The sequence below is a fragment of the Rhinolophus hipposideros genome (assembly GCF_964194185.1).
Source record: "Rhinolophus hipposideros genome assembly, chromosome: 12".
NCBI classification, from domain to species: Eukaryota; Metazoa; Chordata; class Mammalia; order Chiroptera; family Rhinolophidae; genus Rhinolophus; species Rhinolophus hipposideros.
In genome coordinates, this window is record NC_138058.1 from 2,810,899 (window position 1) to 2,838,250 (window position 27,352).

General features: G+C 44.1%; 1 protein-coding gene across 3 annotated transcripts in view; it reads right to left on the reverse strand.

The window, feature by feature from the left end:
• Nucleotides 1–27,352, reverse strand: part of ANAPC1 (anaphase promoting complex subunit 1) — a 75,461-nt gene that overhangs the window by 33,030 nt on the left and 15,079 nt on the right. For 2 of the 3 annotated variants that reach the window (XM_081067923.1, XM_081067921.1), the window contains 16 exons: nucleotides 26,651–26,746; nucleotides 24,916–25,006; nucleotides 24,760–24,825; nucleotides 20,869–21,003; nucleotides 18,688–18,828; nucleotides 17,588–17,648; nucleotides 15,709–15,896; nucleotides 13,361–13,435; nucleotides 10,181–10,449; nucleotides 9,509–9,600; nucleotides 8,608–8,756; nucleotides 5,791–5,869; nucleotides 5,334–5,370; nucleotides 5,171–5,241; nucleotides 3,038–3,216; nucleotides 715–929 (listed from right to left, as the gene is read on the reverse strand). In XM_081067923.1, coding sequence (XP_080924049.1) covers nucleotides 715–929; nucleotides 3,038–3,216; nucleotides 5,171–5,241; nucleotides 5,334–5,370; nucleotides 5,791–5,869; nucleotides 8,608–8,756; nucleotides 9,509–9,600; nucleotides 10,181–10,449; nucleotides 13,361–13,435; nucleotides 15,709–15,896; nucleotides 17,588–17,648; nucleotides 18,688–18,828; nucleotides 20,869–21,003; nucleotides 24,760–24,825; nucleotides 24,916–25,006; nucleotides 26,651–26,746 — 1,944 coding nt within the window. The remainder of the gene's footprint in view (nucleotides 1–714; nucleotides 930–3,037; nucleotides 3,217–5,170; nucleotides 5,242–5,333; nucleotides 5,371–5,790; nucleotides 5,870–8,607; nucleotides 8,757–9,508; nucleotides 9,601–10,180; nucleotides 10,450–13,360; nucleotides 13,436–15,708; nucleotides 15,897–17,587; nucleotides 17,649–18,687; nucleotides 18,829–20,868; nucleotides 21,004–24,759; nucleotides 24,826–24,915; nucleotides 25,007–26,650; nucleotides 26,747–27,352) is intronic. The other variant, XM_081067922.1, reaches the window with a different exon arrangement.

Sequence of the window (27,352 nt, forward strand, 5' to 3'; positions counted from 1 at the left end):
GAATTTTAAATAGTAAGTTGAATTGTCCCAAGGCAACCATGACTGGAATGTCACAGACATGTGACATTAATTACGACTCTTACAATTTGTCCAGGGACAGGTAAGTGTCAGAGATGTAAGAAGGGATATAGTAAGTGTTAGAAAGTGGCAAGAGAGAACGCTAATGACTATTACCGATCACTACTAGTTTCTGATGGGAGAAAAAAAAGGTTGGTGTAAGTGTACCCGATACTCAAAACAATAACAAAAAACTCTCAAAATATGTTCCTGATCAAGATTCAGAAGAACAAGTTCAGAGTTTTGCTTTGTTTGTAAACTCTAAGGCAGGCGTGTCCAAACTGCGGCCCGCGGACCAACTGCGGCCCGCAATCCATTTTTAATTGGCCCGCAGGAAATTCCAAACATATATTTAGTTTACTTAAATAAACCAGGTGAGGCAAGACGTACTTCACCTTGAGTGAGTGGCCCGGCTGTTTGTGTATTTTACCGCATATGGCCCTTGGTAAAAAAACATTGAAAAAAGTTTGGACACCCCTGCTCTAAGGGAACTAGCAGCAAAATGGTGTTAGATGCGCCTTTTCCGGAGAGCAGAGGCTGTATGTCCAGAGGGTCTAAAACACGACACTGTCACCCAATTCCAACACACTGGGAAGGCAGGCGGGCTGAGGCAGGGTGGCCCTCACACCTCCCTGCGCGGCGGACAGCTGCTCCTACCTGTTCTCCTTCTCCTCGATGAACTCGTGGTCGCTGAGCTCCGGGTACTGCGCCACATTGACGCGCACAGGGTGCGCACTCTGCAGAAGACGCCTCACATCCTGCACCCGCAGGTCCTCGCTCCATATGAGTGACATGACCTCCTGGTTCATGTCCTTCATGCCGTCGTCCTCCTCCTCGGTCTCTGTTCCTGAAGGAACATCTGATGAGAGCACCTGAGTAACAGACTGCATTGTGGTGACAGTTCACGAAGCAGGTGCCGCGCGCCAACTGAGCGAGAGGCTGTGATGGCCGGACACGCCGACCGACCCAGACTGCCACCTCCACAGCAGGCTGGCCTGGGCCACTAAGCTACAACTCCCCTGTCAAGTTCAATTAGATGACCCACTTGGAAAACTCCTCACAGAACCAAGAGAAAAGTTTAAGTTTAGGACAATAGTCAGGAGGCTGACTGCTCTGACAGAAACATTCTGAACAAACTGTAAAAATCTAACTATATGCTAAACATCCCAAAAAGGAAACAAACGACTGTAAGTGGAATGTGACCCCCTCGCACACAAATTTAAATACTATCTCTGATTAATATAAGCAGAAGAGAACAGCCTGAGGGTGGCGAAAGCCGGACACTTTCTTCCTTTAGTAATTTAAATTATACAATGGATCATGGTGGCAGGTTTCCACTGTTGTTATGAGTAGGTTCCAGATAAAAATGTCTTAAAAGGGAAGGGACTGAGTGCAGCAAAGTGAACGAGAAGGCTCTGTTCCTTGATTCTCACTGTCCCCAGAGCTCAGCGTCTGCTTTAACGTGAGCCTTGCCCGACCACAGGAGTCAGACTTCAACAGAAGCGAACAGCACGAACCCTCACCCTCCTAACATTTACGCGCCTTCAACAGACAAGCTCCCAGATGAAACGCAGGGGTTTGGCAACGTTTAACATGAAACAACATTAGCATGGAAAAAAAAATAATGGCAGGTATGACTATATCATCACTCTTAGTTCCTAAAAATTCACTGTGCTTCCTACAGAGTATCTAATTTCAAAAGAAACTATATTCTAATAGATGAGTTAGCTATAAAATACAGAACTAAGCAGCTGATAAATTGAATTTAGATAACTTATAAAATAGAGCTTCAAATAATTGAACTGAATTTACACAGAATTACTTAAAATGACAATTAAATACAGATGACTGATTATTAATACCATTTTGTTTTAGTGCTAATGATGTTACACTGCTCTCACTCATAGTAAGTGAAAGAGGTCTAAAGGCTAAAAATTATCTTGGTGAAGGAAAAGATAATCATATTATTAGCAAAAAGAAAAAATAAATGGTTTTCTGTTTAAAACAAGAGAAACACTAGTTCAACTAAGAGCTGTCATGTAAGTGCAGAGTGACCCTTCTGGAACCTGCGTCCCCACGGAGACTGCGTGTGCCAAAGATCCAGGGGGCAGCACTGACGTGAGGAACACACTAGGCCCAGGTTCTGGAGAGGCACCAGTGCCGAAGCCCTCGTGGAGATTATAACAGTGACAATGTACTGATTCCCATCTGCTGGCTCCAAGGCTAACGACACGTGGCCGGGCTTGCACTGCCACCAGTGAATCAACAGCCCGGACTCTTCCTGGTCCTCATGGCAATGCAGTGCTGCCAGTTAGTTTTTTAAAGTAGAGTTCTAGAATAAGTCTGAAATACTCCATAATTAAGTTTTAAAAGAGAAGTAACTAGAGAGTAATGATGTACTCCACTTCCATTTGTAGCTCCTTAGAACTCTTTCCTTAAAAACCAGACTTGGAGACTGACGAAGGAGAGCATTCGGAAGGAGTAACATTCAGTCATCATCTAAACAAATAAACATCTAAACAACTAGTACCCCGTCCACCCCCCAAAAAAATCCTCTTCGTGGGGCTTCAGTTTTAAGTGATTAAACGGATATATTTACAGCTGTTTAAAAGGTTAAATTCAAGAAATTCAACCAATTAGAAACATATGAAGGAGAAAACAGTTACACACTAACTACCCAAATTCAGGACCACACAGCAGTCAACTCCCAGTACGGGACAAGCGAGTCAGTCACAGTGGCTGCCCTGCGACTGGCACTTGTTCTGACTCAAGGCGAAGAAAGGTGCATTCACAAGACCTGCTCCCGTGTCCAGCTTACAGTTACTAAGATCTGGCCAATCATGAGCCCTACCCGGCACATAACATAAAAATGAATCTGATGCTTACGCTTGCAAAAAGACATAAAGAAAATGAAGAACACGCCCACTTTGATTTTACTGAGGCTAAAGGTGAACCTTGAACTTTCTGTGTTGACACTCACAGATTTCCCTTTGGGTAAGTTTCCTTCACAGGCCTGTTTGGAAAGGTCCTGACGTCCAATCAAGAGACACACAGCCTCTGGCCAGTCGGAAGCAGGCTGCTCGCGACAGTGATAAATTGCATCTCTGATGGGAAGAGCAATTCCAAAGGGAAGAGTTTCCAAGTCTCTTAAGGTGAAACCTAATGGTGGAAGGAAAGGAGAAAAGGGTTCATTTACACTTGCCCCTATTCCAACTACCCTCTGACTGAAGTCAGTAAACATCTATCCTGACGAAGAAAGAAATTTCATTTTATTTATCTTACTACTAAGGCTAGTGTCTTCATGTCAGGGAACAGTAGAAAGGGTCTCTTTACAAAACTCTTAAAAACCTTAAGATAAGACAAACAATCCAATAGGGAAAACACAAAGGACTAAAAAATATTTCCATAAGAAAAAACACAAACGGTCAACAAATATATGAAAAAATGGTCTGTCCAATGAGGGACCAGGGAAATGCAACTAAAAACAACAGGAAACAGACGTTCACGCTCATTTGACCACAATAGTAAAGTTAATTAATACCAAGTGTTGGCGACCATGCATAGCACCAGTGACCAGTGACTGTCACCCACATCTGGTAGTGGGTGTATGGTACAACCACACTGGAAGACATCTGGCATGTATAGACAGGTCCACGCACACGGTCTGAGGACAGCCATGCAAAAGCTTGTGCATGTGTGCACCAGGACACAGACTTAAATAGTGACCAGCAGTGTGGTTTCCATCATGGCACGAAATGGGAAGGAGGAAATGGCCCAATTGCTGGCATCAGTGGAATATGGTAAGTTGTGATATATTTAAACAGTGAGTTATATGGCAATGAAAACAAATGAGCTATTGCTAACTGAATCAACATGGATGAATCTTTAAATAATAATATTGAGTGAAGAAAAAAAGACAGTAGAAACATATTTATATCTGTTTATATGAAGTTCAAAACATAAAACACTAACAGTATATCAAGATGATAAAAACTACAAAAAAAACTGAGGGACGGAACACAAATTGAGGTGGGCAGCGGTTCCCTGCAGAGGTGGGCGTGTGGGAAGACACCATGCGGGAGTAAACACACAAGGGCCTCTGCCACACCAGCACGTGTCACTCTAATGGTGGGTGACCAGCACACTCATAGTCACTTTATTATTTTCGAAATATTTCATACATTTTTTTGTATGTATGCCACATTTCCTTTTTTAAGTTTTTCAAGTATTCAGGTTAATTAAAAATGTATTTTTCCTGTAATGATTTTCTCAATTTTATAAATTATATATGAATTATTAATATAGAAAGTTTATTACGGTAAAAATGTTTCATTGTATGAGAATAACTTTTATTAAATATTATGTAATATTCAAATGGATAGAACTCATCCAATATTTTTCAGCAGAGGTAATATTATAATACTAATACTATCTGTAATACTGTATGACAATTATTATTTTCAAGAGGGGCATACAAAAAATGAACAGTGAAAAGCTAACTCATATAGAACATACTTTAAATACGAATTCAGAAACATCCTGTAATATTCATTACAGCATTACTTTTACTAACAAAGAAACAGTCTCATTTTTTTTATATCTTCATATCAGTCGTTTAATTTTAGTTCTTCATTTTTGTAAAAAATTTCGTTAGTGTTTTACTCAATTTGAAACCTAGGAGCACAGGGTTGGGATTAGAGGACAGAGAAGCCCCGTGCCCCCCATCTTGGTGCCTATACCTTTCCCCAAGCACACGTGTAATGTTTATATAATTACATTTTGGTTTTGCCAGAAACACTCCCTTCTGATATCTGAGTCTACAGTGGCTTCAGGTTTGACGTGAGGTGACTAGTGCTCACCATTCAGAGGCCAAGAGATTAAAAAGCTGCTATCACAGATGTTATTATATGAAAGTAGTGAAACTATCAGGCAAAGGAAGTGTGGCTTGCTAGGCCACCAATCCTACGAGGCCCTCTCAGGACTGAGAGCCCTCTCTCTTCATGCCCCCAGCTCGAGCTGAGGACACTGGGCTAAGTGAAGAGGGGGCATCCAGGAAAAGTGGGGTTCTCAGGGGCATTTTAAGGACACATAAAAGTAATAAAGACACTCTTACCTACATCTGTCATCCAGACAACTAATCTTTCAGCTAGATTAGAAACTGACGTAGAATGCCTGAAATTAAACCTATCGAACAAAACACAAAGTTATTAAACAGAAGGGTAACACACCCGTGTTTTATATTTTTAATATAAAAGCACAATCTGAATAGAAATCACCTGTTTTCCTCTTGTTCTGCTTGTGACTTTTGGGGCACTAAAAGATAACAAAATGAAACTTTATTTTGATTGTCTTTCTGGTAAGGAAAACACATAACAGAGAAGACATATGGAAATAAAAATTCGTTAACAAACAACTCCTAAAAATAATAAAACAAGCAATCCTCTGGCAGGCTAGAAAGCATAATTTCCCTAAGGGAACCTCAAAAATATAGTGTGTTAGCTTTAAGTAACCCTGGTCTCTGAAAAACAGTTGTGGACTATATACTAGAACACTGCAGGACGTCACCTCTAAATGAGGCAGGATGTCACTTCTAAATGAGGCAGGACATCACCTCTAAAAGAGGTTGGACGTGGCCTCTGGAGCAAACACTTAGGAAATTTTAAATTTTTTAATGTCAACTCTATCGACATTTATAAAATTCATTTGGGGAAGCCTGTCACTATACTGACTTACCTGGAGTTATTCTAGATAAATACTGGGAGCACTCCTCAGAAACAGAGCTTTCATCACCAAGAATGTAGAGTGCGATACTCTGCATAAGGAGAAAGTTAACATGTCAGTTATAAGTGATGGAGGTGTCAACAGGCAAGCCCGACAGGCAAGCCCCATCAACTTCAGGTGTGCAGATCTGAGTTGTGACATATTTACACACTCGTATAACCACTCCCATAGTCAGGAGTGGTTACACAACACTCTCCGCACCCCCCAGAGTTCCCGGGTGCCCTCCCCTCCGTGGTTTGCGTGTCTCTCCTACACCAGCACGGGAGACATGCCCTGCCCTGAAGTTTGCCTCCAGTGCTCTGTGGATGGAGCCACAGTGCTGGCTGGTGTCCTGCTTCATGAGTGTGCCTCTGCAATGCAGCCACGTCACCGCCCCTCCCACAAGTTTGTTTCTTCCTACTGCCCAGAGTTCTATTGCACAGATGTACCCAACTGTTCATTTGCTCATGAGCCAATGATGGACATTTTGGTCATTTCTGGGTAGCGGATACCCTACCCCTCTGATCTCGGACCTGACCCTGACTCTTGTCCACTTTGGCCTTCAAGGTTCTCATTTGAATGTTTGCCGCCACCACCAAGATCTGCATCTGCTGCAGCTTTTTTTTTTGGGGGGGGGAAAGAAATATGATTAATTGACTTTTAATACAATGCTGGAGGACCTTAAAATTCTATTCCAAACTCATACAAGCACAACAAATGACATACTCCTGAATCTAGCTGACATCACGCCTGACAAAGGACAGTTATAACAGCAATGCCTATAAATTGGCTGATAGAATTTAGTTGGAGGTTGGACGCTAGCATACCCACAATTCTCCGGCTCCCCTTTTTGGCTAGATACACACCGAGATGACACCATTCGGCAGAACTGGGCAGGACCAATATATGCGGAGCTCTCACTTACACGTCTCCACACAAGCAGCACAGAATGCAATGTTCTGGGATTAAGCTGTTCTTAATCCCATGAATGTATCTAATGCCTGAACTGCTCACTGAAGAATAGTTATAATAGTAACTATTGTGTTAGAATCACCATTCTGCCTGTCTGTGTCAGAGGCATGGGGCTCTGAAGCCTTTCTGAACAGGAAGCAAAGCAAAAGGCAAAGTAAAGGAGAGACGGGTGGGGGCCACTGACCTGCGGGAGAAGGGACAAAAGCACACAGTTATCCTGTAAGCCTGGGAAGGCCCCCTCTCTGGTACGGTCCACAAAGGACCTGTGAACAGTCTACTCCAATGTGGGGGACCGAGTGACAAGGGCTAAAAGAAGTCACCTTTCCCAATACCCTCTGATCCTATTTGAAGGTTTGACCTCAGACATGTATTCACTATTCAACATGAACTTATTTTTTAAAATAAGTAAAGATGCGTTTCTCTGGAGGAAAAAAATTCAAGTAGGATTTTTGGTAGCTACAAACTGATTATAAAATTTCAATAAAAAGGCAAAGGAACTAAAATAGTTAAACCAATTTTGAAAATGAAGAGCTAATGGAAGGAGTCACAGTAAATAGACTGACGGTATTATAATATGTAGGATTTAAGTTACTACTATTTTATCCCGTCCTGGATGGAAATTTCGCAAATTTTTGTGTTCAAGGCACATAAAGAACCTAACCAATTTTAAGACTTACTACTACAAAGCTACAGAATCAAGACTGTGTGGACAGCAACAAGGATAAAAAGTCCAGAAATAAACCCACAAAAATGTGATTCATTGATTTTTGACAAAAGTGCAAAAGCAACAGGGAAAGAACAGTCTTTTCAACAAATGGTGTTAGAAGATTGGGGCACCCAAATGGAGTAATAACCTCAACCTAAACCTCACATCTTACAACAAATTCACAAAATGGATTATAGATCTAAATGTAAAACATAAAAAAAAAAAAAACTGTAAAACTTCTACAAGGAAACACAGGAGAAAATATTTTGACAGGAAGCGAAACAGTGAATTCTTAGACATGACACCCAAACCACTATCAATAAAATAAAAAACGGGATACACTGGATTCATCAAAATTAAACACTTCTGCTCTGCAAAGGAAACATCAAGTGAATGATGAGACATGACAAGCTACAAACCAGAAGGAAATATTTGCAATCCACGTATCTGACAAAACCTCGTATCCAGAACTCTCAAAATCTCACTAGCCATTAAGGAAATGCAAACGAAAACCAATGAGGTGCCATTTGCAAAACCATTTTGCATTACAATGGCAAAATGAAAAATCATGCCAGCACCAAACATTGACAAGGACGCAGGGGAGCACACTCGTTCGTTCATGGGGGGTAAAACGCTACATCCCTCTGAAAATAGCTCGGTTTCTTAGAAACAAAATGTACGTGTCCTATTACGCCCAGCAATCCCAGCTCTGGCTATCTACCCTAGGGATGAAACCACGTTCACACAAAGTGGACTTGAGTTTTCTCGGCAGCCGTGCTTGTAACTGCTAACCCCTGGAGCCACCGCAAATGTTCAGCAGGTGAATGCAAGAGCCAAGAGACACCCAGGGAACGGACATGAAGTTCCCAATAGGGCGGACCGACTGCTGACACACGCAACACTTGATGAACCTCCAAAGCGGAAGGGAAGTTTGTGGGTGGAGGGTGCTGGAACGATCCTGTATTCCAACCATGGGGGTGATTACACAAATTTATACCTTTGCTGAAAATCACACAACTGTACACAGGATTTTTAAGAAGTTGATTTTACTGTGTAATTCTTAAAATTACATTGAAAAGGAAGAAAGAAATGAGGCAACACTACGTACGTACCGAGACGACGAGCCGGCTTCGTTCACAGATGCCAGGGAGGTAGGGGTAGGGTGGCATTCCCTCAGCCCTCAGACAGGCGCTCACCCACTGGTAAATGCTTGGGGGTTCGGAAGTGAAAAATGATGGCTGATGCATAAATCCGGTCTGACCTTTGGCATCAGAGAAATGTTTATAAATACAAGAACACAAGACAGTGCTGTTTATTCTAAAGGAAATAAGGTTTTTAAATCAGGTACCGTTCATCAGTCAGAATAACATTGCTCCATAGACTCTGAAATGCTCCATGTTTTCGTCCACAGTAAATAAAGTGACTGTATTATAATATGTAGGACTTAAATGACTACTATTTTATCCCATCCTGGACAGAAATGGAGCAAATTTTTGGGCTCAAGGCACACAAAGAACCTAACCGAGCGTTCTGTTCTGCCTGACCCTAAAGGTGAGAAAACAAGAGACGACGGTAGGACTCTGCCATTCCAGCAAACAGGCCCCGATGCCAAGTCCCTCGAGCTCGGGGTTTAGGACAGTACAGCGGCCATGGAGAGGTTCCCATGTGGCAATATGAGCCCCACGCGGCTCCTGAGCACTTGACATGTGGCCAGTGCAAATGAGCAACCACCTTGAGTGACATGGCTGGTGGCTGCTAGATGGACAGCACAGGTCTGGGGCAAAGTGGCCTTGGCACTGGGCACTCTCTCTAAGCTTCTGCCCAACAGACGCTTCGGGCTGTATCATTTTCCTACACGCTGGGTAAATCACGGCTTGCTGCCTGTCAGAGACCAAGCCCAAGCTGCAATCTGCCTGGTGGAAAGACATGCCCCGACCCACGGCTAACAGCAGGAAAAGGACAAGCAAATGGCACTGCGCTGTTCAGCAAGCCTGTACCGGCACGGGTGCTTACCTGGATCGACTGTGCACACTTGTGCAGAGGCTCTACCAAGCGTTGGGTAATCTCTATAATAATGATCCAAGTAAGGCTCCAATCTTAAGTCCCTAAGAACGTAAGAGCACACAGAACAGTGTTACTGTGGGCCCACGAAGCCCACCACGAGCCAGCTGAGTTTCAGCTTCCATCACTGGCCCCGGCCATGTAAAGACAGGCCGACCAGATGGCACAACAGAGCCCCAGCGACAGCCCGGCTGCGCGACAACACGCGGGCAGGTCTCTGCGTCACTACGTGGGGATCCAGACCCTACTTCGTTTGACAATTCCTGTAAGACTGTGAACCACAGCACTATGTGAATGCGGGTATCATGACAGAGCTGCAGGCACTGTTCTAGAACTTCCACACAGCGCAGCCCGTTGTCATCAGGAAATGCTCGACAGCACATCCCCACTGTTCAACACGTTCGTGACTTCCCACTGATCTCAGGTGAAAACCAGCAGCCCCACACACGACCCACAGGCCCTCCACAGCTGATATCGGCAAACAGGTCTGTGGTTTATAAAAAATGCTCTGGGATTCTGAGAAGGTCGACTTCAGAAGTGTATTGACTGGGTTTCTCTATGACAGTCATGGCTCAGATCGAGTCCCCGAAGGCCTCCTGGAGGTCCCCACTCCACACAGCTTACCTTGCCAACTGAACGAGCAGCTCAGCAAGGGAACGAATTCCTCCCGCCATCAGAGTATTCAGCTTGAGCTCCTCATAGACAAGGTGAAGAACAAAAAACATCGCCGGTATGTGAGAGAAGAGAAGCGTGGAAGAATCCAGGCTGAGACTCTGTGACAAGTCCTCATCCTTCACCTGAGGAACCTCCAAAGGGCTCAGACATAACGATCTGTTCAACAGGTGAGACTCCACGTCCTGGTGATAGTCTGAGCTCAGGAGATACTCCCAGTCCTGACAAGAGAGGACAGTAAGGACACTTAAATAATGCCTCCTTGTAACGTCATCATGCAAAAAGAAGGCCAAATTCACTGCAAACAATTCAAATTCCACTCTCATTACGTTGATCTAAGAACATGAAAAAAATCACAATGCTGAAAACTGCAATAGCTAAGTGAACAATGCTGGGAACAATGCAAATAGCTAAGTGATTTCTGGATGCAGCAACAATACCAAGATGAGCCACCTTTAAACCCATTTGAAAAACAGAGTCATGCCGTTTAGGGGAGAGACTGTGGGGGAAGAACCCTACCACTGAGGCAGAGACAGAGAGAATTTAAGATCATCTTAGGCCACATCTGTGAAGCCAAAGTGAGGAAGAGAAGATGGGAGGTGAGGACGGGCAGGCCCGGCCACCACCATGCTGACTGTGTCTAGGTAAGAGGGGCAGTCTGCTGTGTCCAGTTGGTACATCTAACTTCCTGTGCTTGTAAGAGGTTGGGGCTAATAATCCAACCTCGTAATCAACTGAATTTTAGAGTCACACTGATTGCACTACATTTTACATGTATTGAGTCTGTCCTGGTTCCTACTTGTGATTTACTGCATTGTGTTGACAGAATGTAGTCTGTGCTATTTTCAGACCTTGGAATTTACTGGTGTTTTGTGAGGCTCACTGCAGTGTGTTCTTCTTACAACAGATACAGAACTAACCAGAAAACTGAAAAATTGATAAAGTGGGCAACCAGAGTAAAAAGTTCTGCTCATCAACAGACACTGCTAAGCCACATACTGCAGGAAATAAGTCCCCAAAATGTGAAAGACAGAAAACTCATATCGAAATATATAAAGGATTTCTACAGCTCAATAAATGTTTTCAAAATCCAATTTAAAAACAGGTAAAAGACTAAGAAACCTTCCAAAAAGATACGCAGGTCACTAACAAGCACATGAAAAGGTGCTTAACACCCTTAGTCTTTAGGAAAAGGCAAGTTGAAACCACTAGGAAAAACAACCTCACATGCCCTCGATGGCTAAAATGAAAAAGACCGACAGCAGCAGTACTGGCGGAGTCAGAACACAGGACTCGCGCATATGTCCGGTCAGAGCGAAACATGGTACAACCAGCCTGGGACCAGCAGTGGCCCAACAAGGTCACTGCTAGGTACTCATCCGGGAGAAATGATACATGTCCACAAACGGTTGTTACCGAATGTCAGCAGCAGCTTTATCATGACAGTCAAATAACAGAAAGAGCCTACGTACCCATGGGCACTGTGGTGTATTCATACCACGCAGCAATAAAAGGCACAAACTACTGATATGGCAACAGCCTGGCTGGATCACAAAACCACTGTGCGGAATGAAAGGACCCTTACCCCCGAGATTCCACACTATATAATCCATTGATATCAAGTGCTAGGTACAACTACGTAGGCAAACGAGCATACCACCAGTGGGAGAATTCACTTCACTGCTTGCTTCACAAACAGGAAAGAAATGATTAAAAATGGTACAAGGGAACTTTATGGAATGATGAAATGTTCTGTGTCTGCACAGGGGTGTGCGTTACATGAGTGTGCATTTGTCAAAATTGACCAAACTGTAAACTGAGTATTTCCCATCTATGTAAATTGTATCTCAACCAAAAATGTTTTTGAACCTCTTAAAAATATACACCCATGGGATCTGATACATTTGAGAATCTGAATTAGAGAAATTTTATAAAAAGGAAAATGCTGACACTTTAGGTGATCAATTGGCAATAAAACAATTACAAATCCAAACTTAAATTATGCATTTATGTATGCTTAGTAATTTTCAGATGATCATTAAAGGCAAAAGTGAATAAATTACCACAAAAACATAACAATACTATCCGTCAAAACAACTGTTATTCAGCATCAAAATAAAGCAAAGGGTGTCAGAAACACAGGAAGATCTCGGAGACACTGCGGGCTCGGCCCAGGCCACCGCGGTAAACGAGGAGCGTAATGTTTGCTTTCCCAGTGCACGTACACGTAATGTTTACACTCTACTGTAGTGTATTCAGTCTAGACAATGCAGCAGCATTCTGTCTAACAGAATAATGCATGTACCTTCATTAAAAAATACTTTACTGCTAAACACACTAGCCACGTCTGAGCCAACAGCCTGTCGCCATCTTGGTGCTGGGAGAGGGTCTGCCTCCACGTCGATGGCTACCCTCCGGTCAGGGGGTGGTTGCTGAAGGCTGGGCGGCCCTGGAAATTTCTTAAAATGAAACAACGATGGGCTTTGCCACACGGATCGACTCTCCCTTTCATGAGCGTGCAAAGCTGCTTGACAGCATTTGACACATAGTAGGCCTGCTTCAGAATCGGAGCCAGTCCTCTGAAACCTGCCACCGCTTTGTCAACTGAGTTTACGTGACATTCTCAGTCAACAGTCTTCACAGCATCTTCGCCAGGAACAGACGTGCGACTCCCCGTCACTTGGACACTTAGGGGCCACTGTGTCTCAGGGACTAAGAGACGAGGGAGGCCCGAGGACAGGAAGAGACATGGGGACGGCCGGTGGGGGGAGCAGTCAGCACACACACATTTATAGATCACGTGTGCCATCTAATAGGGGCATGGTCTGTGGTGCCCCAAAACAGTTACAACAGTAACATTAAAAATGACTGGTCAAAGGTCACCGTGACAGAGGTAATAATAATGAAAACGTTTGAAATACTGCAAGATTTACCAAAATGTGACAGAAGGGAAACAGACTTGCTGGATGCAGGGCTGCCACAAACCTTCAATTCTTAAAAAACGCAGCTCTGTGAGACACAATGAAACAAGGTGTGCCTGTACACACAAATTGACAGGAATGCCACAGAAATGGGAGACCAGTAAAAGTACCTACGAATCAGCTTATATTAGCAGGAAACAATAATGCTTACCTCATCAGATCCCGTCTCAGAAGGCCTTGCCTTTTTGGGTGCAATGACTGGAGAAAGTGATCCTTCAAAGTCAAACTGGAAGATAACCCCAAAAGACAAAGTCTTATCACTTTATCATGTCGACTGACTAGCTTAAAGGATTCAGAAATCAGCTCCACCAATCATGGAAACTGAGGAAAGTGATCAAAACTCCTTTTCACCTAGAAAACATGGCACGAACACCTTTCTTCTACAGGATCACCATGAGGATTAAGTGAAAACACAGCCGTGAAGTACCCAGCAGTGCCAGGCTCACGGGCACTGCAGTGGCACTTTCCTTTCCTGCCTACTTTTCTGATAACACACATCTTCACCCCTTTAGAAGAACAAGGACTATGAGCCACATCCAAATATGCCACGTCTCAAAGAATCAACCCAATGTTAGCAAATGTCAGTCAGAAAGGAGCAGATGTTATTTAGAGTGTGCCCAGAGTGGACAGTCTAACAATTCTATGGCAGAGACAGGTAGCTACTCTCCAAAATCTGTGTTCTCCTCTCTCTCCTGGACCCACAGCCAGGCTACATATCCCTGCCTCCCTCAGATTCGGGGGTGGCCCCCTGACAGTGTGCCTCTGAATGAAAATGGAAGTCACCACTTCCAGGCCACGTCATGCATACAACCCGTAGGCAGGGTCCTCCGGGTGCTCTTCCCTCGCACCTGACGAGAGAGAGGGAGTCAACCCTGAAGGCAGTCTTGGAAACCTCCACTTGAAGGTGGCCGGGGGTCCATCAACCTGGGACCCTAATCTCCGCGTGGCCTCTGGACCTGCTACGCACTATCACGGGAGCAAGACGTACACTTGGATTGCGTGGGAGCCAACTCATCTCTTGAGGACTTTGTGTTACAACGGCCTATCCTCACCAATACAGTTACAGAAGGGCAATCTGGGGAAAGTTCCCTCTCATTCACCTCCCTCTGACATAACCTTTGTCACCTCTGCTACTTCTCCCGGCCAACTCATCAACTGTCACTCTAAAAATGACCACGGCAATTTTCCTGAGCTATATAAAAACTTACATACATTTATCAATTAATCTAATTCCCTTAAAAGTTGATTCTATATAAATAACCAATGAGAACTGGAAAAACCATTCCCATTCGGTTACACAGAAATAAGATGCACTTTCTCGCTAAGCTGCACCACTCATCAATGGGGTGAAACGAGCACTTTGAAATGCTGCTGCTGAGTATCAACTGTACAACACTTTTTGAACGCGAGTTGACCTACTAATCGCTCTTTTGAGGTTCAAGTCTTCGGAAATGACTAACGTTATAAAGATTTCTGTTTAAAAGAATGTTTGCAAATTATTAATAAGAAAAATAACGACGTCAACAATGTTCAATTATTAGCTACCGGTTAGTTACAATAAAACCACATGGTAGTCTTTCACGAGGATGAGGAAATGAGGAGTTTTATTTGAGGCATTTTGAAAGGCACGGAAAACTTTCATTGATATGGTGTAGATCTAAGAGGCACTACCAAAAATGCTAAGAGTATTCATCTCTGACTTTAATTCCTTTTCTGAATTCTCCATTTTCAAAATGTTCCTCAGTGAGCACGACTTCTTTCATACTGAAGGAAGCCAAATGATTTTCCCAATGCATGTGCTACTACAAAACTGACATGCACAGACAGGTACAGCTGAGTTTCCTGCACACCAGAGTGATTTCCACACAGGGACCCTCCAAGGCTGTCCTGGGAGTGAGCGCCAGAGCCAAGAGAGGAGATCAGCAGTGTGAAGGCACCCCCGCTGATGCTGGAAATAACTGGGAAGGGCCTGTAAGGAAGTGTCTGGGGCAGGAGGTGAGGGACGCAGCTCTCCATCACTAACAGAGTAGATATTCAGGCTGAAGTACTTTAGGTCCCTCCGAGACCAAGCACTGTGTGTAAGAGTCGACTACAGAAAGGAGCACGGAGCCTTGAGTCAGAGATTGAGTCAAATCTGGGCCCAGATTTGAGCAAACCTCCAATGTGTGGTCACTGTGACTCAGTTCCTTCATCTATCACAACTAAGCCAAGCATGGCCTACAGTCATTATACAGAGATGAAATGAGAACTAGTAGTCAAACGTGCTTTGTCATGTTATAAAAATACAATTACAATTACTAGTGAAATGTTATTAAATATTAACTGATGTTCAATTTACAATACAGATACACGATGCCTGCCTATTATTCCATTTTGTTGATGAAGCCATGCCTATTAGTAAATTGCTCTGCTGTATACTCCGAATGTTGGATGACCCATTATGCAAACATTGCATTGATAACAAAGGATAACACAGGAAGAAAAACTGTATGTACTTACATTTCTTGTCCAAGCTAAGCGGTCTGTGTTATAACCCATCATGTTCATGAGACAGATCACAAATAAATTCCACTCTGAGTGATAGCTGGGCCCGCCCGGAGCGCTGCGGACACTGTACCACTTGACAAGCATCTGAACAGCTACTTCTTTTGGCAGGATAAACTTAATCGCTCGCAAACATGTTTGCACTGTTAGAAGCAAAGGATGATTTTAGTGTATTTCTTATCAAGCCTTTCTCTTCCCCTTTTCATATGAATGTTTTTAAACGACAACCATGTAAGGACCAATTACTGTGAAAAGAGAACTGTCACGAAAGAGCCAGTGAAATGCCACATCACCTAGCCCATCACTGGAAACTTAAACCAACTCCTGCAGTCCACAGGGCGTGCAAGAGGTCTCAGGGCAGCTTCTGACACTAATTTTGGATCAGAAACAAGGTAACCAAATAGAACACTTAATCCGAGACAGAACTGATTGTCACCCACTGCTCCAGCAATCATAATAGCTCCCCATTTCAGTCTCAAAAATGTCCTAGTTTGGGTGATAAATCGGAGGTCATTCTGTCAACACACCATTTCTACATGAGTAACTTCAGATGAGCTGCTTAAACACTTCGGTACATATATAACAGGCCATGTCTCCATCTGCCAATAGCATGGCAGTTTCCACACCAGAGAACATTCCTAGTAACCAAAGCGTCACAACTTCTAAGGTCTCCTGACAGGAGTTCTCCATGCTGTGTCTTAGACCAGCCAATAGCACGTTTCTCTTAGACCAGCCAGTACCGGTGTCATGAGTGTGAGGCTCAGCAATGGTGCCGTATGTCACAGTAGCCCTCCAGGAGGCGAGGGCTGCTGCTAGAAGAGCCTGGTCTGCTTTTAGTAGTGAACGGCCCCAAACTGCAGTGTTCTCTACTTCCCTCCTTCTCCTTAGAGGAGTCGTCTTCCCTTCACACTGTCACTGTCACCAGGCCCGACCTCAGCTGCACATCCTTTTTCTCATCTACTTGCTCTGTGAGCACACACAGCGAGAAGAGCACTCAAATGGAACAGATGTTACGAAACCAAACCCCAAGTCTAGACTGGTTGAGTCCAATAGCGGTGTAAACCAGAAACTGCCTGAGGGCCCGAGGGGCACTTTATAAATAAAGTACCAAACTCACGCGCCTGGACCACGGCACTTCATGGCTGTGAGAGACTAACAGTTTGTTTTTGTTTATTTTACATATCTGTTATTAGTTTTTACATATTTTATTTAGACTTATACTTCTAGGTACATGGCCTTGCCACTACTGGCTAACTACCTTGTAGAAAAACAAGGTTGTCTCTATACCAACTGAGCATATCATTTACCCCACCAATGAAAAAGTCCTTCTAGCCTACTTACAAATTCCAGAAATACCATCTGCCAGTGCTTTCCTTTGGGAGCCAGGGTTTGAAACTAATAGATGTCGTGCATTTTCTTACATCACACAGGCATGCTTTTCTTAACTTACCTTTGTTGGCAAATCCTTTCAATTCTAGTTTTCTTTCCTCGTCTATGTTCAGAAATATTCTCCCAGTATTTTCCATAATAATTCAAGCAGACTCCAATTTATTAAAACACTTCTGACTGTACTTCTACTAAGTCCCCGCCCCACCAGACAAATCAGAGACGCAGAAGGAGCTCATCCTGCAGGTGCGCGCCCCGCTGGCAGCACAGGTTGGCAGGGATGTCACAGAGCTCTTATGACTTCTCTGCAAAGTAAAAAACCTCCACCCCGTGGCTTTAGAAAAGCAAACTTTAAAAATCCCAATTACTAACGTCAATCAGTACTGACTCCAAATCTTACACATCAAACCAAGAACACACGGAAATGAAGTGTGCTCCTCAACTGTACCTAATTCTGAGGTGGCCATTTCAGGAAGAGTGATCCGGACCATGGAACCATGACTCAGCTCCTAAGAAAAGAGCAGAAACAGAGAGCACTTTAGCAATCCGGACACCGAAGACTCTGAGTGCCTTAAAGATAGCAGATGTCTCCCTCTCAGGACCTTCTACCAGACGAGCAAACTCAATGAAATAACAAACGGTATTTTTCAAACAGCACTGAATACTTCCCAATTTCAAAAACTGTAAATGTGTGTATTTACAAAACACAATTCTTGTTTCTAATAAAGTGTCTAATGTTCACACCTCAGTCACCATCACCAAAAAAGAAGACTAACTTTTAATGAAAAGACAAAAATCATGTCAATGTAAAATTCAGGGCCAGTCCAGTGGCTCAGGCGGTTGGAGCTCCGTGTTCCTAACACCGAAGGCTGCCGGTTCGATTCCCACAAGGGCCAGTGGTCTCTCAACCACAAGGTTGCCGGTTCAACTCCTGGAGTTCCACAAGGGATGGTGGGCTGCGCCCCCTGCAACTAAGACTGAACACGGCACCTTGAGCTGAGCTGCCTCCCAGATGGCTCAGTTGGTTGGAGTGCGGGCTCTCAACTACAAGGTTGCCAGTTCGATTCCTCGAGTCCCGCAAGGGATGGTGGGCAGTGCCCCCTGCAACTAGCAACGGCAACTAGACCTGGAACTGAGCTGTGCCCTCCACAACTAAGACTGAAAGGACAACAACTTGAAGCTGAACGGCACCCTCCACAACTAAGACTGAAAGGACAACAACTTGACTTGGAAAAAAGTCCTGGAAGTACACACTGTTCCCCAATAAAGAGTACTGTTCCCCTTCCCCAATAAAATCTTTTTAAAAAAAAATTCAACTGATTAAATAAGCTTTGTTTTCAATAAATTTTTAATGACATAAAAACTTAAAAAGTTAAGCATATTTATATCAAAGTCCAGTAAATGCAGAATTGAAGGCATTATAGGAGATTTTAAAAGTCATGGGAAATGTTCACTTTCATTTTTCAGACAAAATTCTGCATTCTGACAAATCTGAAAAGACAGCCGCATTTCTTGGGCAGCCACCTAATTAAAGGTAAATACACTTACCAGAGTCACCCTGTTACGGACAGGGTCCCTTATGGAATGAATGTAAGTTCCAAGTTGTTGGAAAGTACAATCCTCATTATACAGAGAATCATGAAGTTTCGAAGAATCCCTTAGTTCTGGAACCGGGGACAATAGAACAACCTATAAAAAGTCATAAACACATTAAGTATTTTTGAGAAGTGAAGGAGCAAGAAACTTTGCTCCTCTTTTGCACATAGTCTCCCAAATGTACATAATGATTCACGGTGGGATGATGGGGTGTGGCCACAGTGAGAGTGCGCTAGGGAGGCAGGGAGCAGAAGGCAGCACCACTCGTGGCAACCGCACAGGTGGGCGACGGAAACTGTACTGTGATGAAGGCAAGGCAGATCCCACCGGAGGGTCCAAGACCCGGAGAGAAGAGACAGGAACCAGAAAGGGAAGAAATGAGGCAGCTACTCAGTGATGCTTCCCCTACAGGCACGGGTTTGTTCTGGAAATGGAAGAACGACACTTTCCTCTCAACTGTAGGTGTGCAAACAAACTTTTCAATGATCTTGACTGCTAATTACGTGCAGATGTTTCTTGTTTAAATCCAGTCCTGACCACCAACCTGTTTTCCTATCATTCAATTTACAGGACATCTCTAAGTGACTATCTTGTGAACAATGACGGCCGATCCAGCATAGGATGGATTTCTTATACTCCAGCTTCTACTCCAACAGCGGCCCAAAGCAGGAGCTCCACTGGTCCTGGATCTCCATCTAGTGCCACAATCTCCCAGAGAGCGGGGAAAGCCGTCGTCCAGTGTGGGAGACGGGCTGTGACCTGATGGCTACCACAAGACACTAATCATTCCTGGGTTTATGAAATGCCAAGAAAGTTGGGAACCATTTTACATTATAAAGAAATTCTCCCAAATCACACCAAGCTCTCTGACATTTCCACAGCTCCTCTTCCGAGAGTTCCACAAATGTCCGCTTAAAAAACAAGCCCTCAACGCTACATATGTTTAAAAAAATAATGTCAAGGCCTAGGTATTACCCACTATATGTGCCAGCAGCAAAGTCACTCTGAAGTACCTGTAAACATCTGCGCTCACATGTCACTGAAATCCAGCCCGCTTTCCTCCAGCCTTCCTACTCGGGAAGCACGGGCTCCCACCCAGGCTGCTCTAAGTACTCTGAGCCTGGTTCTCCAGCACCTCACCCAGCTCAGCACTAAGCCAGCAACAGAGATCCTAACGCTCCTAACTCCATCCTCAAAAACCTCTAACGCTCCTAACTCCATCCTCAAAAAAAGGCCCTGTGACTGCGTTCAGAATAAAAACCACCTTTTCATCCTTTCTTCTTTTACGAGCCTTTCAGTAACAGTGCAAATCCCAGCTCCACCACTTATTAGCTATAGGCCTCCGGACAAGGAACCTCCTTGTACCCTCTCATAAGCATTTGTAAAACGAGGATCAGTCTCTTTCCCAATAAAGCTGTTCGAAGGGATTAAATGACTCGGAACATACAAAACACTGAGAACTGTGCCTGGCACACAGAACACACTCAAACACAGGTTATCACGACTCTCGCACCCCTGCCTGCCTCACCCAACAGACTTCTCGGACTTTCAGAACATTCGTTCCTTCTCCCACAGACACGCTGAGTTTGAAGTTGTGCGCCAGGAGACGGAGACGCGAAAGTGCACAGAAGTGCTCTGCAGACTCCGCTGCTTCCTCCAGGCCCAGGCCCCTGAGCCCTCTGCCCGAATGTCCCTTTCCCCCACACACGTCCCACTCAGTCTCATGGTCCAAACCCAGCCCCACAGGCCTCTCTGGGTGGACCCCTTGGTTCTGCCACGTGGACCCATCAGGACGTATCTATGGATCACGGGACTTCTGATTGTGGTTCATGAGTGTTACTCGTCCTTAAATTATAATTTCTATGCGGACACTGCAACGGTTCTACCCAAGGAAATGGCAAGACCCCACAATGAAAAAGAATGCCCCATTCTCATCTCTGTAGCACCTTCAGAAACACCTTCCACAGCACACGGGAAGTCAGCACACGTTTACTGAATCATTTGTGTTCGAAACATTGACATTCTATAATTATTAGCTAAACTTCCAATTCGGTCATTATTAAAATAGAAGAAACATCTGCCCAATTTCTTTACAGCACTAGTACTGTTCATGATACCTAACTGGTTTCTCACCTCATCCAAGGACCCGAGCAGCTGACTCAGGGGCTTCGGGGTGCTCACGGTGTCCAGGGGTGTGCTGGGCCGGGGCATCGCGCTGCACATGGTCAGGGAAGGAGCTAGCAGTCCCGGAATAAACACCTTTCCCACCTTTGAGCAACAAGGAGATGTGGAAAACATACTGGCTTTAATAAATCATATTCTTAACTGAGATGTTCTGACATGGAAGCATGTATTTCTTTTGCTATTTCATGTTTTATGCTCACCAAACACAACTAAATTAAAAGTTCAGTATTGTATCCAATTCCACTATCCAACTACAAATATCTTGGTATAAATTCTCTTGGTCTGATTCCTTTTCATTAGTGAGGTTTTTTGTTTTTTGGTTTTTTGCAGGAGAGGTGGGGAATGTTAATACAGCCAAGACATTACACAAAAGTACAGAGCACATCATGTATTTTTCTACCTTACTGGTGGTAAAGACAGCAGGGACACTGAGCTGTCAGGAGCTGCTGTCAAGCAGCTATTCTGTAAACTAAATCTCCGGGCAGAGAGGGAGAACACCAAGTTCCTCTCGAGGACCAAGAAAATGAGGCTGAGAGAGGCTCCAGAAATTAAATCCAACCTAAATCAAGGTGTGCACTCTACCTTCTCATCTGTCTTCCATCATAAACTCTAATACTTCCTCCTCAAAAAACCTTCCATAAAGCAAATTCTTCATTGACCTGAAAAGGATGAGTTGACAATCCATGCTAATCAACCCTTATTTTAGCTATTCTTAGGGTTCTCAGGAAAACACAACAGAAATTCACATTCATACAGGCTGAGAATTCTTGATGAGACTAAAAGGAAATACTCATAACTAAAGAAAAATTTTAACAACATACATATTTATGTCATATACTTCCCAAAAGCTAATAAAATTACAAGTTGCCCAAATTAAACTCTTAGGATTAAAAACTAAAGTGACAATGAGAACTAGTGTATATATAAAGGTTTTAAAAAGCATTCAAGACCTCACAGTAATGAAAATATAAAGTAAGCACATTCCATGATCATTTCTCCCACTACTTCCTACGACAACACAAAACTCTGCACAAAATTTTTTATATACATGGGTGTATATATATATATATGTGTGTATGTATATATACACACGTGTATATATATGTATATATGTATATATATATACATATATACATATATATATATATTTTTTTTTTTTTAAGGAGGGCCTCGTGGGGATCGAACAGTGGCCCCCAGTGGCCCACGTGGGGATCGAACGGGCAACCTTCGTGTTATTAGCACGGCGCTCTAACCAACTGAGCTAACCGCCGCCCCCGTACAAAATTTTTAATGCAACATAAGACTCTGAAAGGTGAGGAAAGAAAACTAACTGGCTAGGGACCCAAGAACCAGGAATGACATATGATGAATTTCCTAGGTGTTTGTTTGTTAGTCTTCTTACATGACTAGGCCTTGGCCGTTCCAGGGGCCTGCAACCCAAAAATGTCCACAGTTGTAAACCAAAAGAGGCCCCATGAAAACCTTGCTCTTTCTAACACAGATGTCCAGAAAAGAGTGACCAAACAGAACAGAAACAATTCACCACACCTGCCGGACTCCAGGCAAATGCCACAAACCAGCTGTGGCCCTCGGTAGCCTCCTCATCAAGAGCTATGGTCTGGGGACTTCCGTTCCACCTGTGCGGACAAAGTACCCCCATCCCCACCCCCACAGCACAGGGACTGTGAGCCCGACCTATCCTACAGGCCTGCTCTGCAGTGACTTAGGCGGCCTCTCCTGCCCTGTCCCTGCACAGACTGTGCACACAGCCCCGCTTCCAGAGCCACGAGCCAGCCGCCCTCACTCCCGGGATGTGCAGCCCCTGTGGGGGGTGGGGCACCTGCTCACATCCTTGTTCCCTATCAGGCAGCACACATCTCCCCTTCCCCCTGCCCTGTATTCCACCCCACCCTGCAGTAACAACACAGGCAGCCCTGTGTCCCCACTAGGGACTGAGGGAGAATAAAGAGGAAGGTGACAGAGAAAAGCACTGTCTAAGGATGTATGTGAAATCCTGGGCAGGCCTCCAAGCGACCATATGTGAAACTGACCAACAACAGTAAAGGCTGAAGAACTAAGCACTGGCCTGTCACACCTTTCAGTCCTCTGACTGGCCTCTAGGGAGCACAGGAGCTGAGGCCGACCACAGTCTCATCACGGGAGCAGACAGAAAATAGGCCCAGAAGTACTGTTCTTCCTGGGGAAAGAATCAGGAAAGACGTAGCCTAACAAGACAGAAAACCCTCAGACAATAACCAGTCCCCTCCAGACAAGCCCCTCGGAGAAACCGGGCCCATCTCAGCCTTGTCAGCAAGTGGGGCGCCTAGACTTCTACTCTCACCTGGCTGTCAAGGTACCAATGGGGGCAAAAAAAATAAATACCGGTAGTGCTGTGCATTAGCAGGAATGGAAACAAGCACTGAGAGCTCACACCATGTTTCCCCGAAAATAAGACCTACTCCAACAATAAGCCCCAGTTAAGATCATCAGCCAGGGAGATGCCTTTAGTACGTTATGACGATGTTCCAGAAGAAGATGACATGACTGTATTTGTAGATTGTTGTACATGAAAAAATAAGACATCCCCTGAAAATAAGCCCTAATATGTCTTTTGGAGCAAAAATTAATCTGAGACCCAGTCTTATTTTCGGGGAAATACAGTAGCTGCTAGAGGCTGACAGGAGGGCAGAGGTTGTAGCAGGTACAACCAAACTCTGGGAAACACATGGGCACCACACGGCCACACTTAATGTGCTCCACTCTGAAGGCAAGGGGACACATGTTAAGGGTTGTTCTGAAGCTTCTTTAGTGGAAGAAACAGGTAACAACACAAACAACCTCCGTGACTGGTACCACAGTAAAGGTTTTGTACAATCATACAGCAGAATAGTATGTAACAGTGAATGAGGACACAACAGCTGCACATCCACAGAGAAACCTAAACAGAGTATAACGGTGAGCAAACCAATCCAGTCAGGGACGAGTACATGGTATGACTTCCTTTATATAAAAATTCAAAAGGAGGAAAATTAAACAATGTACTCTTTGCTGATGCATACAGAATTGCAAAAGGCTAGCAATAAAAACAAGGGACTGATTTACTGGAAAAGCCAGGATGGTGTCTCCCTGGGGGGGTCGGGAAGATGAGGATACAATCAGGAAAGAACCCCCAGAGATGACACAGACTCTGGTGGCACCCTGTTTCTTAACCAGGCTGGAGCTTATATGAATAATCACTTCATTATTCTTCCAACTGTGTATATGTATTTCAATTTCGTAATTTCACGTGTAAAATTTATATGAGGCTGCATATAAATTTCACGCCTGATAAAAAAGATACAGCCAACATACTATATATTTCATAAAATGAAACTTTACAAAAATTTTAAGACTGGGGGCCGCCCGGTGGCGCAGGCGGTTAGAGCTCCATGCTCCTAACTCCGAAGGCTGCTGGTTCGATTCCCACATGGGCCAGTGGGCTCTCAACAACCAAAAAAAAAAAAAAAAAAAAATTTTAAGACTGAACAAAGCCACCCATATAACAATTTCACAACTACATTCTTTGTAAAACTTCAGCTTCCCTCTTTAAAATCATCTACCTAATGCATGAAAGGTTCCCATCTTTGCCAGGTTCCCTGTGCCAATCCATCTAAGGCCAGTGAGTCCTAGACCTCCACCTTAGGACCAACCTAAATTGCAAACTTCATTGTCAACTCTTAGAGCAAATCTTCTGCCAGATCCTACACACAGGAGGTAACGTATTAAATCTCAAACTACAGTACCATTACAGAACGCCTAAGGGGGCGGCCGTACGGAAGCACAAGGCCACTCAGTACTTACCCGCACCAGCCCCGTGTACAGCACCAGGCTTCCACTGCTTTCCAGGACCAGCATGGCATCTATCTTCTATAAAAGGACAAAGACTGTGTTTTCCAACCGGTGCAAACTACGAAGCACAATGACTTTCAACTTCTCAAGAAATGTGCCTGCGTTTACCTCCACTGGTGCTGCGTCCTTTGCCTGGATGTTGGTGACGGAGCCAAAGATGAGCTGGGTCTTATCATTGCTCTCTTGAAACTTTACACAACTAAATATTAAAACAGAAAAGCACAACATATTCACACATGCAACAAGCTGCACTGATCTCAAGGGGAATACACTGACTGGAAAAGCCAATCTCAAAAGGACTCCTCCCTACTGTAGAATTCCATTCATATAACATATTCAAACGACAAAATGACAGAGATGGAGAAGAGATGAGTGGTTGTCAGCAGTTAGGGACGGAGTGGGTGGCCGTGGCGCCGTGACTGTAAAGCAGGAGCAGGAGGGAGATCGCTGAGGTAATAAAGGTTCTGTACCTTGACTGTGGTGCCTACACAAACCTACACATGGGAGAAAACACACACACACACACGAGTCTAGTGAAGCCTGAATAAGGTGGGTAGATTGTGCTGGTGTCAATTTCCTGTTTTGATCATGTACTGAAGTTATGTAAGATGGTACCTCTGGGGCAAAAGTGTGTGGGATACACTGGACTCCTCTACTCTTTTGGAACTTCCCACAATTTATAATTATTTCCAAAATAACAGGTACATAAAAAGGGAAAGACATGAATACACATTTCAACCAGTAAGAGAAATGACTGACTCATAAGCACAGGAGATGCCCAATGTCAGAAGTCAATAGAGAAAGGCCAACTGAAACCATTTCACACCCACTAGAATGGCTATAGTCACAGAGACTGAATCTCCAACCTTCTCAAAGATAAAGAAAGGGACCCCTCCAACATGCCTGGTGGGAACAAAGGGGACCCCTCCAAGGTGCCTGGTTGGGAACAAAGGGGACCCCTCCAAGGTGCCTGGTTGGGAACAAAGGGGACCCCTCCAAGTTGCCTGGTTGGGAACAAAGGGGACCCCTCCAAGGTGCCTGGTGGGAACAAAGGGGACCCCTCCAAGGTGCCTGGTTGGGAACAAAGAGGACCTCTCCAAGGATGCCTGGTGGGAACAAAGGGGACATAAAATGGTGCGGCCTATCTGAAAACAGTCTGGCCATCCCTTAAAAAGTTGAAAATGCATTTGACCCAACAATACCCTCCTGAGTATCTACCCCAGAACAAGAAACCATGTACGGCCACACAAAGACTTTCACTCCAACGTTTGTAGTGCCATAACGCACATCGTCATAAAATGGGAACAGACCAAATGTCCCTCAACTGCTGAAAGGATAAACCAAACGTGGTGAATCTGCACAAGGGAATATGACCACAACAAGAATAAAGCTTTCATACGTGCTTTGACATGACACATCCTGAAAACCTTTATGCTAAGTGAAAGAAGCTACACACAAAAAACTGCACTTTGAATGATTCCATAAATGTCCAGGAAAGGCAAACCTGCAAAGGTTGAAAGCCTGCACAGGGGTTGCCCGCGGTTGGGAATGGGAACAGAGACTGACTGCAAATCAAGTATAAGAGACCTTTTTAGGGTGACAGAAAATTTTAAAATTTGTGGCGATGGTTGCATAACTCTGTAAATTTACTAAAAATCATTTCATTTTACTCATATAACATCTCAACTTTATGGTATGTACATTATTTCAATAAAGCTATTTAGAAAGAAAGAAGGGGAGTGGAAGGGAGTAGAGGGGAGGGGACAAGACGGGAGGAGAGCGGAGGGGAGGCGAGGGGGCTGCCCTACCTTTAGACACACAACCAAGGGGAACACACACTTACCGTAACTGCAGCTGGGACTCTACCAAAAAGCACAAGAACTTTTGCCCACATAGGTCGGATGTAATAAACACTTTTGAGGCCTGAGAATTTTTCTCTCTGCAATAGATACATTAATGAAGTAACTGTCAGCAGTGGTTCAAAAATCTACCACTGTAACAATTAAAAGTGCTTGAAAATATTCTGTAAGAAATAACAAGTACATGGGCCAAGTTATAACCTTGAAGAGCCCAAAACACTTCTAAGATTTTAATTTCATGATCTCAGATCCCTTTCAGCTCTCTGATATTGAGTCTATTCCACACACAGCTTTTGGGGGAAATCACAATAAATTTAATCATTATCAGTAGACTTCACAATTCCATATTGTGCACGTTACCTACTGCTGAAGTAATGCAGACTTGAATTCCTCTGCCATCAAAGGGTCCGACATTTTATCACAGGCCCTCTCCTACCTCTCCTCTCGTCACTCACATTAGGCCCCACTTCCTCGCCCTTTGTCAACCCTACCTCTAACTCCCGAAGGTTTCTTCCTAGAGTGGTACAGAAGACCAAACATCTGTAAACTAGGGAAGAGATTCAACTTGCCAATAAGGGGCTGAAAGTCAAATGACTTTAAGGGTGGGAGATTTGTCTTTTCTGTACGAGAGATGCAAAGACACCAAGAAGCCAGCTCCACACTGCACTGGCATTTTCACTTTCCTC